At 39.9% G+C, this 20,110-nt stretch overlaps 1 protein-coding gene across 13 annotated transcripts in view; it reads left to right on the top strand.

Annotated features, from left to right (window-relative positions):
* The window catches only part of Tcf12 (transcription factor 12), a 388,060-nt gene that overhangs the window by 359,843 nt on the left and 8,107 nt on the right, over window positions 1–20,110 (top strand). For 8 of the 13 annotated variants that reach the window (XM_017801871.2, XM_008847527.3, XM_029570689.1 and 5 more), the window contains 3 exons: window positions 9,236–9,350; window positions 10,311–10,473; window positions 15,528–15,760. In XM_017801871.2, the coding sequence (XP_017657360.1) occupies window positions 9,236–9,350; window positions 10,311–10,473; window positions 15,528–15,760 (511 nt within the window). The remainder of the gene's footprint in view (window positions 1–9,235; window positions 9,351–10,310; window positions 10,474–15,527; window positions 15,761–20,110) is intronic. The other 5 variants (XM_017801872.2, XM_029570701.1, XM_017801884.2 and 2 more) reach the window with 3 other exon arrangements.

Here is a 20,110-nt window from a genome sequence, read left to right as displayed (position 1 = left end):
TAACAGCTTCTTAGAGATACCGGGCTGCTAAATAATTTGCCACACAGCATCTACCTTCTCCACCCTATCCACACGCCATCAGTCCTCCTGCTTAGGAGATGGTGTGTTCCTGCTAGGCTTACACCCAGAAAGTGACTGACAGAATCTGGTGAGCCAGTGTTCATCTCTGATCTTCCCAGGTCAGCTGTTTAGCTACGAGTCTGCAATTCTGCCTCAGGAATAAGACCAAAAAATAGAATGAAATAAAGATCATGGTCTTCCTCCCAAAGCTGGGACAGGCATGTTGGTGAGGAAGACAAAGCCTGCTTATGTGGCTGGTCCCACCCATGTTTCATAGGGTGTGTGATTTAGGGAAACATTTTTGTGTCTATCTCATTCCGCTCGAGACCTATTCTCTATTGTCCCTTTATGACGATGTATCCTAACTAGATTATGAAAAGTAATGTGGTCTTACATTCTAGAGTCACTTTTCTTTTTATCAGAAATTTGTTTCATTAACAGACATTAATATTTGTGTTTGACTCCCAAATAAGGAGGTTGTGTTTATAAAATAGTTTATTGAAAGATTTGTGAGATCAACTTCTCTCAAAAACATGTCATTTTCATCACTCTTGTTTATTTTTATTTATTTTCTATGAGTGTATTGCCTGCATTGTATAAGTGCACCTGTTTCGTGCAATGCCCTCAGAGGTCAAAAGACAGTGTCAGGTCCCCTGGAACTGGAGAGTTATGAACATTGTTAGCTGCCATGTGGGTGCTGAGAATTGAACCTGGGTCTTCTGTAAGAGCAGCCACTGCTCTGAATCACTGAGCCGTCGCTCTAGCTCCTCATCTCTCCATTTTTAACTTACAGAATAGAGTTATTCTAATAAATGTTGTAAATATCTTCAGGAGCTTCACAGAACACTCAAAAAGCACTTTTGGTGTGATGGGATTTTGTTCCAAGGACATTACTATAGATGAGCATCCCAGCTGTAGGTTTAAATGTTACGCTACTTCCTTTCTATCTTCAACTTTGCCAAGTATATGATGCCAGTCATATTTGATTCTGTGTGGTAGGGTTAGAGATTGAAATATGGCCCTCATATATAATGAGGCAACACTCTTAACACTGAGCTGCACCCCTATCCTTACAACTAATTAATTCTGACATTGAAAGCAGCCATTGACAATTAAAAAAAAAAAAAAAAAAAAGGACAGCTATATTCCAGTACCACTTATTTACAAAAAAATAGGTTCCTTTATTAAAACAGGACAAGGTTTAGCCAAAGGCCATGCTTTGCTAATTCCTGGCTTGGAATGTAAATTGACTTGCCAGATAATAGGTGTTGCTATGGCTTTGTTTGGATGTTTGTTTTTCTTTTTAGTGGCGCCTATAACTTTTGCCCATTTGCCTAAAATGATTAGTTTGGGGGTTTTGTTGATGTAATTGAGGTGTTTAAGATGAGCCAAGGTGTACTGAGAATGGAAGAAAAGTAATTGATGGCAGGATAAAACAGTGACGTTAGCCACGCATGGTAGGAGGCACCAAGTTTAAAACCTGCCTGCACTGTACATGAGTGTGCATCTCAAAATATGATATCAGTATCTGAGCCTGCAAATCAGACACATCAGTGATCAAGACTGTCGTTAGTATAAGTCTTTGTGGGCAGGTTAACCAAACCATTGGTCAACCTGGTCAAGAAAGAAAATGCTTGGTCAAGAAAATAGCTCTACTCTTAAGAATTTTTTTTCCAGTGCTGGAGTCCAGCATCTTAACTTGTGCTAGTCAAATACTCTTCCACCAAGCCACACCCCTGGCCCTCAGCGTTATTTTTAGTTATAGCAGGATTATGCCATTAATTACCTGTGATTTATACAAGATCCATCTTATTGTTTTATAGATGAAATAAGTGTTTGCTTTTTTAAAAAATATATTTATTTTTTATGTGTATGAGTGTATTACCTGCATGTATGTGAGTGCACCCATGTTGTGCAGTGACGCAGAGGTTAGAAGAGGGCTTCAGATTCCCCTGGAACTGGAGTTAAGGATGGTTTGTAGCTGCCATGTGGGTGCTGGAAATCGAACCCAGGTCCTCTGCAAGAGCAGTCAGTGCTCTCAACTGCTGAGCCATCTCTCCAGCCCACAAGTGTTTGCTTTTTTAATGTTGTTCCTTAAAAAAGATTTATATTTTATACTGAGGTTGTAAGAAGATTGTATTCTAGTAGAAGTCCGTATCAAGAGACTTCATCTTGACTGTTGTTTCTTTCAGTTGGGCATTCTTGAGTAGCATAAGTGTTTAGAATTAAATGAGGTTTCAGTCACAGAAGGCTTTTAACATTTTAGCTACCTAATGGACATAAAAATTAAATTTCCTGGGAGATAGTTATATCAGAAAAAGAAACTAGGAAATGGGTGATTCTTCCTTCTGTTAAATAACTGGGGCAGCAGGCAGCATCTTTTAATGTCTGCTTTTATTTTTGAATGGAATCATTATCTTCACTTGCTTACTGTCCTGCTTCCCATCTGTGTCCTTTATTTCTCCATCTCTGCCTGAAGCAAACATATAACATGAGTCTGCTTCAAGTGCAATAGTATGTCATAGTGATATACCATTTAAATTTCAAAGCAGTTTTTAGAACTATTGAAATGTCAGAATTTGGTTTTAGTTTTACTTGCATTTAATATAGGAATAAACTGCTAACAAGAAAAATTAAGTAGAAAATAGAAGTGGAGTTAACAGTTTTATGTGGGCATTAGACAGATCTTTGTATGGAGCAGGGTGGCTGCACATGTATGCACATGAATATAGAGGTGAGAGGACAACTTTGAATGTCATTCCTCAGTTACCTACCACCTTTTATTTGAAACAAAGTCCCTCATTGACCTGGAACTTTGTCAGGTAGGCTAAGCTAGCTGACAGGGAACTCCAGGAATTTACCTGTCTCGGCCTCCCATCATTGGGATTACAGGTGTGTGCCACCATAGCCAGCTTCCCATGTGGGTTCTGGGGATCCGAACTCAGTACTCACACTTGAAATGGCAGCTAAGCACCCTCAGCTCTCCTTCCTTATCCTTCCATTTGGACATGAGTTGATTTAGTAGTATGGGTCTCTGTGCTATAGAAATTATGTGTCCAGAGCTGGGCATGGTATTGCATGCCTTTAATCCCTGCACTCAGGGGGCAGAGGCAGGCAGACTCTGTGAGATTGAGGCCACCTGGGGCTACAGGGAGACCCTGTCTCAAAAAGACCCAAGGGAAAAAAAATTATGTGTCTAGGTTTCAGCTGGATAAAAGAATTATACTTCTAATTATTCATCAACCAATTTTTTTCCTAAATGGAAACGTGTAAACTTTTTATTTTCATGAAGTCCACATTTAAGTCCTTTTTAAGAGTTTAGATAATGTTTTTAAATTAAAAAAAAAATTCAAGGACTTGAAAACCGTAGGAGTTATATACTTAGGGAAATTTTTTATTTATTTAGTTTATACATATGTGTGTAAGAGCACCCATGTCGTGCAGAGCCCATGGAGGTCAGAAGAGGGCATCAGATCCCCTTGAACTAGAGTTAGAAATGGTTCTTAGCTGCCAGGTGGGTGCTGGGAATTAAACCTAGGTCCTCTGCAAGAGTAGTCAGTGGTCTTAACCACTGGGCCAGTTCTCCAGCCCCATACTTATGGAACTATTTTAAAAGGAAATATAACAAATAGAATATTACCAAGTCTATAGTATAAAACCTCTCTTCAAAACAACAGCATACTTTTAGATAGTATGTAAAGATCTTTTAATCAGTCCATACATTTAATAATGTAATTTTGATCATTAGTGTTTGGTAGCTAGTATAAATTAAGCAAATTAAAATGAAATTCAAAGTAAAAGGAATTCATACTGAGAAGTTTTTAAGTCTGTCTCTTAGTTCAAAGGGCCTTATTTATCAGCTAACTAGATTTAATCTTTTCCTGCTGTGAGTACATAAGCCATTGGCTAGATGAAATGAAAACAAGTCCCTTGTCAGGCTATACACAGATTGTAAAGATTCAGTGTGCAGGATGAAGTCATTTAGTGGGAGGGGCCTTTTATTCTGAAATGAGGTTCTTATAATAATTGAAATTTAGAGCATAGCAGGCACTGAGGGGTTTGTCTTCCCTGCTATTCCCCGCCCCCCAGTAGCAGCATGTCAGCTGTATGCTAACGAGATGCACAATTAAAATGGGTCCCCTATCTGACTAGTCCCACAGGCTCTGGTTGCAGACAAAGAACTGTTTATACACCTGTTGTGCAGCTCCATTTGAATGTAGAGTAACAAATTAAAGGAAGGATGTGTAGGAGCCAGGGTGGGCAAGGGTTAAAGAGAACAATAAAAACTGTGAAGTCAAATTCTTCAGAAAATATATGAGGACCATTTGCAGGGGGAATCAGGTTACAAAGAAAGAGTTCCTGCTAACTACATTAACATGAAAAACTCCAGATTTCAAGCTTTCTGCTTGTCTGAGACCATTTTCAGCAGTTTACATTTTTGCTATGTGTGCCAGTTAAATTTTATTGGAAGCCAATAATGTGAGTTCCCGTAAGAAAATACCTTGTGCTAGTCCATAGATGCAAAAATATTTGCTAGCATTCATATTCCAAAATAAGTAGGTCACCGTTCCCGATTTCCTTAAGGAAAAAGTGGAGTCCTGAAGAGCTGCTCTTTAGGTAGCCACCCTCTGTGTGCCGCCCGTTCTTGGGAAGAAGGTGACACAATACTTAATATTAGTTGAGTTGCAGAAAGTAAGAAAAATGGTGCTAATGAAATAAGAGGAGATGAGAATTCAGCCAATGTGTTATCGCTGAAGTGAAAATTCAGCCTGTTGCTGCTCAGAATGAGTCTCACATGCATAATACAGAGTAAATATTCATATATTTTCAAGTTTTAATGGCTAGTTCCTTTGCCTATTGTGATAATTCAGTATATTAGATAAGAACAGAATTAGCACATCTTACCAAAATCATGAGAAGTTTAAATGAAGGCTTTTAAACACAAAAATTTTAGATTTTGCTTTATCGCAGAAGGATCTCTAGAGTCAGTCAACGTTTTTCTATGATCTTTTGCCTTTAAAATAGGCCTGTGGGGCAGGAGAGATGTCTCAGCAGCTTAGCACTCTTGCTGCTTTTACAGAGGCCCCACATCAGGTAGCCCAGATGCCTATAACTTCAGCTCAATGGTATTCAACACCTTTGGCCTCCTAGGGTACCGTGGTCATGTGCACATGCATACACACACACACACACACACACACACACTATTAAAACTAATGAAATCTAACACTGGCTGTCAGGCACACACCTTTAATCCCAGCCCTCTGGAGACAGGCAGGTGGATCTCTGTGAGATCTAGGCCATCCTGGTTCACATAGTGACATCCAGGCAAACAAGGACTAAGTTGACTGTCAAAAAAAAAAAAGTAAAATAAAAATTTGGTTTTTTTTGGTCATGTTGAGACGGCGTCTCTCTGTAGCCCCAGCTGTCCTGGAACTCACTTTGTAGACCAGGCTGGCCTTGAACTCACAGAGACATGCCTGCCTCTGCTGGGATTAAAGATGTGCGCCACCACACCCGGCCTTATTTTTTTTTTTATTTTTTTATGTGTATGAGTATATTGTCTGCACGTATGTGAGTGCACCCGTGTCATGTAATGCCATGGAAGTCAGAAGAGGGCTTCGGATTTCCCTGGAACTGGAGTTAAGGACGGTTCGCCGCCTTGTGGGTGCTGGGAATCGAGTCCGGGTCCTCTGCAAGAGCAGTCAGTGTTCTTAACCGCTGAGCCATCTCTCCAGCCCTAAAATAAAATTTCTTAAAAAATTAAAATATTCCTACACTTCCAAAGAATTAGCAGCTGTATATTGTGTTTATCCCACATCTTTTTTATAAAATAGGATTTGTGTGTGTATGCATGCGTGCGTGCGTGCGTGCGTGCGTGCGTGTGTGTGTGTGTGTGTGTGTGTGTGTGTGTGTATACCTGTATGCATCTGTACGGAGGCCAGAAAGTGACATGGAGTGTCTTGCTTCATCACTCTCCACCTTGTATGTTGAAGCATGGTATGGTGCAGGGTCTTTTCTTAACCCAGAGCTTGCCAATTCAGCTCCCCTGGGGTTCCTCTGCCATGCCCACCCTGTATTTGTGTGGGTACTGGGAATCTGAACTCTGCCCTCAGGCTTCTACAGCAAGAACTTTTACCTGCTGAGCCATCTCCCTAGCTCCTAAAGTAAGATTCTGAGGTGGTCTTCCTCTTAAGTCATTCAGAAGTCAGTAGGAAAAAGGCACTAGTAAGTGTTAAGGATAAACATAACCAGAATACCTTTATAACAGGGATAATTCAGTATATTAGATAAGAACAGAATTAGCACATCTTACCAAAATCATGAGAAGTTTAAATGAAGGCTTTTAAACACAAAAATTTTAGATTTTGCTTTATCGCAGAAGGATCTCTAGAGTCAGTCAACGTTTTTCTATGATCTTTTGCCTTTAAAATAGGCCTGTGGGGCAGGAGAGATGTCTCAGCAGCTTAGCACTCTTGCTGCTTTTACAGAGGCCCCACATCAGGTAGCCCAGATGCCTATAACTTCAGCTCAATGGTATTCAACACCTTTGGCCTCCTAGGGTACCGTGGTCATGTGCACATGCATACACACACACACACACACACACACACACTATTAAAACTAATGAAATCTAACACTGGCTGTCAGGCACACACCTTTAATCCCAGCCCTCTGGAGACAGGCAGGTGGATCTCTGTGAGATCTAGGCCATCCTGGTTCACATAGTGACATCCAGGCAAACAAGGACTAAGTTGACTGTCAAAAAAAAAAAAGTAAAATAAAAATTTGGTTTTTTTTGGTCATGTTGAGACGGCGTCTCTCTGTAGCCCCAGCTGTCCTGGAACTCACTTTGTAGACCAGGCTGGCCTTGAACTCACAGAGACATGCCTGCCTCTGCTGGGATTAAAGATGTGCGCCACCACACCCGGCCTTATTTTTTTTTTATTTTTTTATGTGTATGAGTATATTGTCTGCACGTATGTGAGTGCACCCGTGTCATGTAATGCCATGGAAGTCAGAAGAGGGCTTCGGATTTCCCTGGAACTGGAGTTAAGGACGGTTCGCCGCCTTGTGGGTGCTGGGAATCGAGTCCGGGTCCTCTGCAAGAGCAGTCAGTGTTCTTAACCGCTGAGCCATCTCTCCAGCCCTAAAATAAAATTTCTTAAAAAATTAAAATATTCCTACACTTCCAAAGAATTAGCAGCTGTATATTGTGTTTATCCCACATCTTTTTTATAAAATAGGATTTGTGTGTGTATGCATGCGTGCGTGCGTGCGTGCGTGCGTGCGTGTGTGTGTGTGTGTGTGTGTGTGTGTGTGTGTATACCTGTATGCATCTGTACGGAGGCCAGAAAGTGACATGGAGTGTCTTGCTTCATCACTCTCCACCTTGTATGTTGAAGCATGGTATGGTGCAGGGTCTTTTCTTAACCCAGAGCTTGCCAATTCAGCTCCCCTGGGGTTCCTCTGCCATGCCCACCCTGTATTTGTGTGGGTACTGGGAATCTGAACTCTGCCCTCAGGCTTCTACAGCAAGAACTTTTACCTGCTGAGCCATCTCCCTAGCTCCTAAAGTAAGATTCTGAGGTGGTCTTCCTCTTAAGTCATTCAGAAGTCAGTAGGAAAAAGGCACTAGTAAGTGTTAAGGATAAACATAACCAGAATACCTTTATAACAGGACCACATGACAGTTGGCAGTGTCTACAGTATATGGCATTCAGTCTTCACATTCACTGGCTGTTACACTGAGATCTTCAGAGGAGTCTAAAATGTTTGTGGGAACGGTAACCTAAAGTCTAAAATTTTCAGAGGTGTGAAGAGAATAGGAAACCTGCCATAATTTTTATTTACCTCTAGCTTTAAGATATGATTCTACAGCATGATGAAATTTATATGGTTTAGAGAAAAAATGACTCTTGAATATCCAAGGGGAACAGTGACACAGATAATTCTCAGCAGTGACTAATCCTAAGATAATTTTAAAAGTAGCTGTAGAGTACATTAGATGGGTTTTAAAGAATGCATTAAAGATAAGCGTAAGAAAAAAAAGATAAGTATTTCTTCAAAAGTATGGTAGAATACCTGATATGTTCTGATCACACCCACTGCCAAATGGCCTCATGGCCTGAAACTTTGGTTTCTTTTGTTTAGCTCACAGGAAACCAAAGGATAAACTCTCTCGGGGACATTTATACTTCTTAGGGTAAAATCCACAGTTATAAAAGATAAAAGCTGTGTTAATTATGCAAGGAATTCAAAGCTTGGTAATTTGGTAAGACTGAAGGATTTATTGAAAAACAGTGGTTCACATATATAACTCTAGGCCACAAATGTATTTAATTAAATCTTCTAGTTGACAGGTCTGCTGTTCTAATTAAAGCTTGTTATTTGTAACAAGTTTTTCTTAAAGCATTGGGGTAGCTAAATGGCTGGTGATGCTGGTGTGCTTGACCTTCCCAGTTCCTACCAGCTACAGCTTGGGTTAAGTCTGATTAAAGCTTAAGGATAAACAGTTTATCGCCATTTCATTGCCCTGGCAGTACCACCTTTTAGAGTACTTAAATTTTGTATTGCTTCTTCTATTCTTCTTTTAAAAAATTGAGGAGTTAGGGGAAGGAAACATAAGCTACTGTATATGTGCCAGGGTACTTGTGATGCAGCAGCATTGTGTTAAGTATAAGGTCACACATGTTTTAGTATATTTAGCAGTATGTGTAATGGGCTCTCCGATTTATATGGGATCCCTAGTGCTCTGTCCACTATAGATTGCTTTGTCTCTAGTAGCCCATTTGATCCTCTCTGGGGATCTAGTAGTTAGGATTTGACAGTCTCTGGTAGCTCTTTTGGCCTTTCCCAACAGCCCACTATGGAATTTAAAATTCAGAACTTATTTTTTTAAATAACATTTTGATTCAAATGCTTTATTCCTGTCAAAATCCAGAGAAAGTAATATTTAAAAAGTTTCTAAATTCTGTGAATCTTTGTGAAATATTTGTATAAAGCCAAGTAAAATGCATGCCTGTAATCCCAGGTCTTTAGAAGGCTGAAACAGAAGGTGGCTTGAGTAAAGGCATTCAGGGCCAACCAGAGGACAATAGTGAGACCCTGTCTTTAAAAAAAAAAAAAAGTTGGACTGTTCTTGACTTAACTTTTGTTGTTTATTTGGCTTTAGGTTGGAGCTCATCGGGAAGATTCAGTCAGTCTCAATGGCAATCATTCTGTCCTGTCTAGTACTGTTGCTGCCTCAAGCACAGACCTGAACCATAAAACACAGGAAAATTACAGAGGTAACTGTCCTGTGGAACACTGTCACCTTTCTCACAGCTGGACTGGCATCTGAATTGAACCTCCACACAGTAGTGATGCTGTGTGGGTGTGAAGGATCGCTGGCTAGGATCCATTCTATCTCCTTGGCTGGGCCAAGAGTAGATAATTAGTGCTAGGTGGAGCTGCTAGCAATGCACTACTCAGTACTTCCTGGTGATCCTTCTATGTTCCTGCTCCTGTCCCGTCTCTTTCTTAGTTACTTCCTCTCATGAGTGAGCCTGTATAATCCTCAGTCACTGAGAAAAATACTTCTGATTCTGTTGAGAACTCTGAATTATAATAACTGTTGTTTTAGAGATTCAGATATAACTGGAGAGACATAAAATTTGCAGGGGGAAGACCGTGATCAATGTAACAATATAAATTTTAAGTAAAATTAAGTGTATATGTGGCAGGGTGGGGGTTGTATAACATTAATGTGAATGCAGGTGCCCTTAGAAGCCAGAGGAATTGGATCCCCAGGAGCTGGAGTTATAGGCAGTTGTGAGCTGCCTGATGTGGGTGCTAGAAACTGAACTCAGGTCCTCTGGAAGAGCTCTTAACTGCTCTTAACCACAGAGCCATCTCTCCAGCCCACAGTAGAGTTTTGTGAATAAATACAAATATGTAGGTAATGTTAAGACCACTAAAATAAAGTTTTCCCGGTTATATGTCATTGTGGCCATTTTATATATTACCAAGGCAGCATCTTAGAAATTATTTTCCAAAATGTGTCAGTTTTCCAAGCCCTTGTTCACTTATTAGAACCTGAAAATGAGCACTAGTCTGCTCGTTGGGGTGAAGCTTGTTCTTAAAAACACATAAAGTGCTTCATACCCTGTATATAGCCTGTCTATTCACCATCTGGAAAGCTTTGAGCCCCTGAATTGGAATGTGTGGGTTTAGTTATTTAGTTTACATTTCCTGTGCCTCTTTGTTAGGTGGCTTGCAAAGTCAGTCTGGAAATGTTGTTCCAACAGAAATCAAGACTGAAAACAAAGAGAAAGATGAAAATCTTCATGAACCTCCTTCATCAGATGACATGAAATCAGATGACGAATCCTCCCAAAAAGATATCAAGGTCTCATCTAGAGGCAGAACAAGGTGTGTGTTACCGTCCAGCTGTTAACACTCATACACTTGCTCTAGATGAAACAAATGGAACATCAAAAGGTGCCATGCGTGAACTGCCAACTATATTCTGGGTACTAGACTGATTTTTATGTAAATTTACACATTTAATCCTCATGTCATGCCAGAAGAGGAGAAATATACATGTCTGACTCCAAAATTATGTTTTCCACTATTTCACATCATTCTCTTGTCTTCATATAAAAAAGAACTACATCTCTTGCCTCAGATGCTTATAGTCTATAACACAAATAGAGGATAATAGCTAAGGTAGTTAAATTGTGTTTGTATATCAGCCAACACATTTGATGTATTAAAGAACTAAGTATATGGTAAAAGTCTAGAATAAATTCATCCAAGTATTAGTGAACTGTGGTTCATGGGCCAGTGCAACCTGTTGCTTAACTTTTATACAGTCTTATTAGAAACTCCCACATTCTTTGGTTTTCTGTGTGTGGCTATTTTTGTATTACATCGGCAGATTTAAGTCATTGTCACAGATACCATTTGGTCACAAAACAAAAAGTATTTACAATCTGACCCTTTGCAGAAAAGGTTTGCTATCCCTGATTTCAACAGTAACTTGAGAAAAACCTAAAAGAGAAACTATTCCAGATAGAGGGATGTTATCGGGAGGAGTTTTCTAGAAATCGAGCAAGACTTGTTTCCATGAATTTAGACACATAATACATTAGTTTCAAATAATTTGTGTATCTTCATTCAGATTTTTCTCTAGTTTTACATTAAAATTAGGGGGGTGTGTGTGTGCGTGTGTATGCGTGTGTGCGTGTGTGTGTGTGTTTGTGTGTGTGTGTGTGTGTGTGTGTGTATGTGTGTACATAGGTTATTTTGTCTTTCAGACAAGGTGTCACTTTGTACCCCAGGCTGATCTTGAACTCATGGTGATCCTCCTGGCTCAGTCTTCCAAATGCTGGGATTACAGGCATGAGTGACCATACCCAACATGATTTAGTATATTTGCAGTGCATCCCCTTTTTTAATATTATTTATCAACAGTATATCTGTCAGATACAGGTATTTATATTTAAAACACCTTTTATGTTAAACTATGAAGCACAGGGATTGCAGTGATAGAACTAAAAGGAACATGGTCCTTCCTCCCATCCACATATTAAGGTGTTCCTTTGCCTTTTCCATTTTCAGTATTTCCAAAGCATAAATGATTCTCTTGTGAAAAGTAAATTTTTGTAATGCTATGATTTTAAGAGGCATCTTGCTCATGTAAAGAATATAAATGAGAAAGCAAACTTTGTCAGGGAATCCTGAGACCACTTCTTTTAGGCATCTTAACTCATACTTTTATATTCTGGAAAGAAATTTAAGAAATAATTCACATCCTTTTTTCTCAGGCATTTTCTCCCTCCCCACCCCCACCCCCATCTCCATAAGGAATCAACAACTTTCTCTGTAAAGGACCAGATAATAGTTTAGGTTTTGTTTTGTTTTGTTATTTTATGTGTATGAGTGTATTACCTGCATGTATGTGAGTGCATCCGTGTTGTGCAATGCCACAGAGGTCAGAAGAGGGCTTCAGATTCCCCTGGAACTGGGGCTAAGGACGATTCGTAGCTGCCATGTGGGTGCTGGGAATTGAACCTGGGTCCTTTGCAAGAGCAGTCAGTGTTCTTAACTGCTGAGCCATCCCTCCAGCCCCCGATAGTTTAGGTTTTATGGGCCATATTGTCTAACATAACTACTCAGTTCTGCTATGTAGCACCAAATAGCCAGAGATAATATATAAACAAATGAGCTTGGTCATCCAATAAAAGTTTAGCTATAAAAGCAGATGTCCAGCTCATGGTGGTAAGTTCATTGACTCATAAGGTATCAGAAATTAAAAAAACAGCATAATACATTAATAAGATAATGCTAGTAGATTGCCGATATGATTTTTTAGCAGCGTGCTCCTAGCCTGAGTTTGAGTCATGGGTCTATTAAATACTAGCCAAGTAACCTTGCACAGGTTATCAAAACTCATTGAGATCAGTTCCTCCTCCTTTAAAAAAAAGATTTTCTGTTAGAATGTTGTTTGTGGGACTAGTTTAAACATGTAAAACCTTCTCCGCTCTGACATTCAGTCAGCACTCAGCAAAATATTGTTGTCATGGTAGTTTTATGTATTATACATTTGCTTCCAAGAAGCACTGGCCTGGTTTTTGTAGTTAGGCCACCACTAATTAGCTATATGACTGTGGGGAGGCCACTGATACTGGATTTTGCAGTGGTTCTCAAACCAGCTATATGTACGTCTGGAACATCTTAGGAATACAGTTCCTAGGTCCCAGCATCTCAGGCAGAAGGACCTGGGAAGCTATATTTTCAACACTCCTTAGAGGTTCTGATACATGTCCACATTGAATACTGTTGGGCTTGATGATCTTTAATGACCCCCTGGAAGGTAAAAGTCCAGTTACTCATCAGAAGAGCATGTTCGTGTAATTCTTGATTAATAAGAAGCATTGTGTACTTAATTCGACATTATGATACAAACTGAAAACATGTTTCTGATTTTTTAGTATGTGTGCATGCATGTGTGTATGCATATATGTTTAGATGTACCTATTTCAAGATCAGAAGACAGCTTTGGGGGTTTTCTTCCACCATGTGGGTTCTGGGGACCAAACTCAGGTTGTCAGGCTTGACTATAAATACTCTTACCTGCTAAACCATCTCCATCCCCCTCAAATGTTTTTTCTGTTGTTGTTATTTTGTTTCTTTTTTGAGGCAGGGTCTCACTATGTAGCATAGACTGGCCTTGAAGCCACAGGAATCTGCCTGCCTCAGTGTCCCACATACTGGAATTAAAGGCATGTGCCACCATGTCTGGCCCCCCTCACATGTTTTATTTTATGCTTTACAATGTTTTATTTCAGAAACTTAGATAATATAGAAAATAACACAAAAAATCGTAAACTCTACTAGCCAGAATTAACATGTTCTTTTTCCATGAGCACATTTCAAATTGAAATTAATATAAATTTTATGATTTTAATTTTTTTCATTCAACAATGTATTTTTAATATTGTTTTAGCATTTCACCTTTCCTGAGTATTTTTTTGCAACATAGTTTTTTGGGTTTTGTGAGGGTTTTTGCTTAGCTTTGCTTTTGCTTGGAGACAGCTTTATTGAGATTTGATTTATACATAATAAAATTCACCAATTTTAGATCTAGATGTTTTGTCCTTTGACAAGCATAAACGGTACAACCACCTTTTTTTTTTTGTCTTTTTGAGACAGGGTCTCCCTGTAGCCCCAGCTGTGCTGGAACTCACTATGTAGACCAGGCTGGCCTTGAAGTCACAGAGATCCGCCTGCCTCTGCCTCCCAAGTGCTAGGATTAAAGGTGTGTGCCACCACACCCAGATCACAACTACCATTATTTTGATAATGTAGGACATCACCACCCCACAAAATTTCCTCATCTGCTTTGTAGTGAGTTAGTAACTCTTCCCCACCTCTCAATAGGGGATGATTTATTAACATAATTTTGTCTTTTCTTGAAGTCCATGTAAATGGAATCATGCAGGATGTAGCCTTTTGTGGCTAGTTTCCTCTTTTACTTAGTGAAATGTATAGCTTGATTTTTGGAGGCTGCATAGTAATCCATTGTCTCAATGTACTGTGGCATAGTTAACCCATCCCATTATTAGGTTCTAATACATTGCTAATGTAAAGAATTCTGTGACCAACTTCCTCTATGTAACTTTTTATTTACATTTCTCATTATATGGAATTGCTGATCAAGAGGTAACTAATATTTTAAGGTCTTGGATTTACCTTGTTAATTTGTCCTTCAAAAAATTATTCTGCATAGGCTGGAGATAAAGCTCAGCATGTAAGAGCACTTTCTGTTCTTTCAGAGGACCTGAGTTCAGTTCTCAGCTTACAACCATCTGTAACTTCAGCTTCAGGGGATCTGATGTCCTCTTTCTGGCCTCCATGGGCACTGCACTTGTATGCACGCGCGCACACACCCACACAAAAGCATGAATAAAAAAATAAATGTAAACGAGGCATGGTGTCACATGCCTTTAATCCCAACACTTGAGAAGCAGAGGCAGGCACCTGTATGAGTTTGAGGCCAGTCTGGTGTATGTAGTGAGTTCCAGGCCAGCCAAGGCTACACAGATCCTGACTTCAAAAAAAAAAATGAATGAATGAAGAAAAGTGAATTTTTTTTAATGTGTATGACTGTTTATCTTACATGTATATAAGTGCACCCATGTGTGCAATGCCCAAAGAGGCCAGAAAAGGGCATTTGATCTCCTGGAGCTGGAGGTGTGGATCATTATTAACTACCATGTGGGTGCTAAGAACCAAACTCTGGTCCTCTGGAAGAGCAGTAAGTGCTCTATTGAACCATGTCTTCAGCCTGAACAGTTAATCGTTTTAAAAAATGATTTAAACACATCTTTTCAAATCTCCAGATTTCATAGTCATCATCACTGATATTTCTCTTTAGGGAAAAGCAACTCTTCTGAGACCATCTGTGGCTTAAGCTTTTCTTCCTTTCTCACCAAGGGACTGTCAGAACATACTTAACAAATGATATGTTCATGTACCAGGTCAGGGCTTTCAGACTTCATTGTGTGTGTGAATCAACTGGGTGTCCTGTTTAAATGCGACTTCTGGACCAGTAGGTTTGGCATAGACCTTGGGAGTCTGTGTTCTTAATAGGCTCCTGATAATGCCAGGGCTGCCAATCTTTGGACTAATGTGTGTAATAGGTGGTATAATTTAGTTGATGTTTCCTGTTTACAAATAATTTGCTTGTATAGAGAACGCTCATGCTAAAATGTGCAATGGAAAGGCATTTAAAACATGATACAATTTAAAAGATTATACATGTGCATTGAAAAAGACTGGAAGGAATGTACACTCATGATAAGTGCAGCTCTTACTACTGTTTAGTAAGGGTAATAATTTCCATTTCCACCTTTATAGCTTATAATTTGCATATTCAGCATATCTAGAAGCTCATAGACACTACTGGTACTGTTTTTCAGCAGTACTAATGAAGATGAGGATCTGAACCCAGAACAGAAAATCGAAAGGGAGAAGGAAAGGCGCATGGCTAACAATGCCAGGGAACGCCTGCGCGTGCGCGATATTAACGAAGCATTCAAGGAGCTTGGCCGAATGTGTCAGCTTCATTTGAAGAGCGAAAAACCCCAGACAAAACTCCTCATTCTTCATCAGGCCGTGGCAGTCATCCTTAGTCTAGAACAGCAAGTCAGAGGTAAGTCAGTCTGGCAGAGACAGACTACTGTTCCACCCACAGATGAGCAAACCTTTGTTTACAGTTCCTCCTTTGATTATATAAGTTGCTTGAAAGCTCTCCCAATACCTCTGCCTCTGTACCATCAGGATCCAGTTCTCCCTGTAGTTCTCTGGCTCTCGATATCTGTAGGATAAGTACTTCCCACAAACCAGTAGAAGTTCTGTGAAACAAGGCAGAAAACCAACAGCCTTAGCCTGCTCCTCAGTCTTGCTGCTTGGCACCTTTTTGCTCCTATGGACTCTGCTGTTTATCTTTCACTGTTGAATTGGCTAGACCTGCCTTTCTCACCATTCTTCTCTGCCTTCCCTCCTTCTCAGTACTCAGTTTCCTGCTTGCTGTGCTCTGGAGTATCTACCAGCCCTGCTTCTTAGTTGGATATCTACACATTGCTTCTAGCTTTTCGTTGATCCCTATTAGGAATATCATGCATCTTAGACATGCCTGTTTGTCACAGGTGTGATTTGAAAAGGCTCACACTTGACTGAGGCACCTACCTTGTTTCATTCTTCCTGAAGTCTCATGGGATCTTGAAGAGTCTCTAAAGCTTTGTTTGATGTGTGTTTAGTGCGAACCAGCTACATTGTAGACTCAGGAAACTTCCGCCCTTGCAGTTCCACCATCAAGCTTGTGTTTGTCAGTCATCTATATATTTTGTCATGGTCCAAAGCCTTTTTGCAAGGAATATAAATAAACATGGCTCTGGGTTCCAGGCCCTATTCTAGGCTCACTTCACTGAAATCAGTTCTTTCTTATTTATATTAGATTATTTAGATACTGATACTAGATTCTGTTTGAAGAAGGTTCAAAAGGAAGTAGGAATGGGCAGGTAGGTGCTTGAAAATTATATCCATGGACCCTCAGTATCAATACAGAAAGAACTTTGACTCTTGAGAAATCACTGGAACAAACTTTCAAAAAAACTGATAGTAGCAGTTCCTTCTTCATCCATATCCCTCTAGTATATGTACACAGGTGATTCTGTGCACAGTCACTCTGCTTCTAAAACTAGATACATACTCATTTTGTTCAGAACCCTGGAAGTGTCTATAGAGGGTAATTGTTTATGAAACCTGATCTTCAAGAATTACAGCCTCCTCCAAAGTACACAAAGGCTGGTTATTGCCCATACATCTTTAACAGGAGCAGTGGTTCCTTGAGCCAGCCATTGTTTTCTGTAACTTTACCAAATACTTTTTTTCTTAAACCATGTCTGGACATTCTTGGTTCCCTCTGAAGGCAGCAGGACACTGGCTGATATGCAGGAGTCCTAAGTGCACTCCGCCTTCTCTCCTCTGACTGTACTGCTTTGTGCCCTGACTTCTCCATCCAGGATGTGAAAGTCTGACTGGTCAGCCAGGGTGCAAGAACTATTTCAGTGGAGCTACCTTCTCATTCCAGAGTGCACTGGCACTAAAAGACGCGTTGTTTGTATTTTTAAAACCTTTTAAGAGCAGAAATCACTAGCAGATCCAAGCCGTTAAAATGAGAAATACTTCTGTGTTTGAAAAAGTTTTTGAAACTCTGCCTTTTGCAGGTAGACCTTATTCATTTGTAGCATTTGACTTTGCAGTGGTCCCCTACAGACTCCTAGAACAGAAAAACTAGTAAGAGAAGACCTAACATCCAAACTTGTCCAGCGGTCTACTGAGTTTCTGGTTATAAGTGTATATACTGACTTTCTCAGATGCTTCTGAGCTGTAAGGAGTCTTTCACTGATTGGAGTTGAATGCATTTCAGATACACTGTATTAGGGACTGTTTTGAGCCCAGAAAGACCTTTTCTCCCACTTTCAGACTGTGGGCCTAAAGTCCAGAGCCTTTATCTTACAGCCCTGTGTCCATCAAGACTTCACCTTGAAAGGCACACTGATGCCCTCTGCCAAACAGTTTAGGGCCCTTGTGTAGCCCATTGTGCCTGTACCTTGTCTCAACAGCATCTTCTAAGCTCAGTATAGCTACTGTCCTTTCTTGAACAGTTATGAATGATTTGATACTTTGTTCACTTGGAGAGGCTCTGCATACCTGCAGACCTGAACCAACAGTTTCTGTAGAGACATTTTGTTTACCTGGCCTACTGGGCATCATCTGGCCTTCCTGGCTCCTCTTCTAGTTGCAGTGGTGCTCCAAACTATATCTGACCAGCCCCAACCTGGAGATCTACCGAGTTCTAGTTTCCTAGTCTTCAAGTGGGTGTGAAGAATAATGGGCAAACAATAGTGGCTCTCAAATCTGGCTGGTACCAGAATCACCTAAGGTCTTCTTTCAGACAGGTTTCCAGACCTCACCCCTAGAATACTGACTTGCAATGAGATGATCAAGCATGGCAGATATGTGTGCACTGATAAGAGTCCACTCTTTCTGAGTGGCTACTGAAAGTAACTACAGTGGCATTGACATAACAGATGAGAGAGAAGACAGCTGTAGGTGGAAAACCTCATGTTTTTCCAAGTCCACAATGCTTGTCTCAAGGTTAAGATCTAAAGTTTTACAAAGAATGGTTTAAAAATGACCTGGTGATAGGGCCAGTAAGATGGTGAACAGGTTAGGGCACCTGCTACCAAGCCCAACAAACTGAGTTTGGTCCCTGGGACCCACATGGTTGAGGGAGAAAACCAATTCCTACAACCTATCCTCTGACCTCCACACGTGCTATGGCAAACACAAACACAATGAATGTTAATTTTAAAAGACCTGAAGATTAAAGTGCATCATTGTGATACTTCAACATATCAGGTTAAGAAGAACCTAAAGCTTCTAGAAACAAATTTAGTGTTGGACATTGCTAGATTCTTTGAGAGAATAGAATGGTGCCTTCAAAAATCTGCTCCCATATATACTTTTCAGCGAGCATTTGGAGCTTAAGATTTGCCAAATAAGGACATTAGCAGGAAAGACAGAGGTATGAGACTCAGGAAACGGCTCTCACATAGGCTGATGAACAAAGCCCCACATGAGCTGCTGACCTAGAGGATGTTTATCTGTGGGCGAAAGGTTTCCAGGGACAGACAGTGTGATGCATTTGAGATATTGGGAAAACCTACTGATAGGCATTTGTGTAGAGGCATTAGAGTATTAGGTAAAGGGTTAAGATTTAATTATTTTAAAAGGGAGGGGAAAAAGTCAACTGTTAACTGCAAGAACAAACAGCTATGTAAGAAAACAATCACTAAAATTCTTAACTCAGCAAGTATCACCAGAGTCATAATAATGTAAGTGACTATTGAGTTAGTAAAAAAAAATCTGTCCTAAGCATGTTGTAAAGATGGTATTATAGTAACAGCCAATCCCTCAACTACATACCAGAAGTCAGTAGATAAAAACCTTTCAGTGGAAATGTGGGACCTGAGATTACACCTGGCTTCCATTCACATCTGTGTCCAACTTTGCTGGCTAGATGATGTACTTGCCATAGGTAGCTCACCCATACCACTTTGCCTATTTTGAATTAAAGCCATATCTAATTTAAATAGAGTCTCCTATAATAGTCTGATTCTTCCAGTCCTGATTATTCTTTGTGTGATTCTCAGAACCCACAAGCTCTTGCCTAATTTTGGTTTGGGGCTCTGCTGCTTTTCTGCTATTGTAACCATGCCCCCTAGATCCAAGTATGAAAATGGCCATAGTTAGATCAGAGCAGTGTTCCACTGTAAGAGAAGTATGAGGCTGTTTGACTTGAAAACTTCCAGATCTAGCTTTGTCTTCTCAGATTTGAAAATCTCCCTTCTCAATCTCTGTGATCACTACATGAGAGCAACCTTTTAGTAAGGCCATGTTACCTAACAAAAGATAAGCTCTAAGGCAGAAGCACAGTTTCCTTTAAGAAAGCAGCTGGGCGAGGGGGAAGGTGTAGCTGGGTGGTAGAGCAGTGTACTGAATGTGCACATGACCCAGAGTTTATCCCTGTACCACAGAAAGGAAGAAGGAAGGAAGCAGTTGTTGGTACTTTATATTTATGTTGAGCATACATTTTCATTTACTAGATTACCTTAATTAAACTAAGGAAGAATGTACCTTTCTTCTTTCATTAATTCTTACAGTTGTGTAGGCCTTATGCCTTTTTCTGAGTATGGTCTTAGAAAGGTAGAATGCTAAAATGAAATTGTATTGTTACGCACCAGTAATAGTTAATAGTCTACTGAGTTTGACATAATAAAGCCCTTTATTTTTTAAAAACCCAGATGTGAACTGTGAACGTGTTAAAATGCACACATTCAAATATATTTGCCTTCCTTAGAAGGGGAGATGTTCAGAAAGACAGCTATGCTTTGAGCATTTTGATAAAAATCTGATGTTAAAAATATAATTTCTG

This window comes from Nannospalax galili, unplaced genomic scaffold (assembly GCF_000622305.1).
Source record: "Nannospalax galili isolate Female #2095 unplaced genomic scaffold, S.galili_v1.0 scaffold611, whole genome shotgun sequence".
NCBI lineage: Eukaryota > Metazoa > Chordata > Mammalia > Rodentia > Spalacidae > Nannospalax > Nannospalax galili.
Note: the sequence above shows the minus strand (reverse complement) of the source record. Positions and strands in the feature narration are given on the sequence as shown.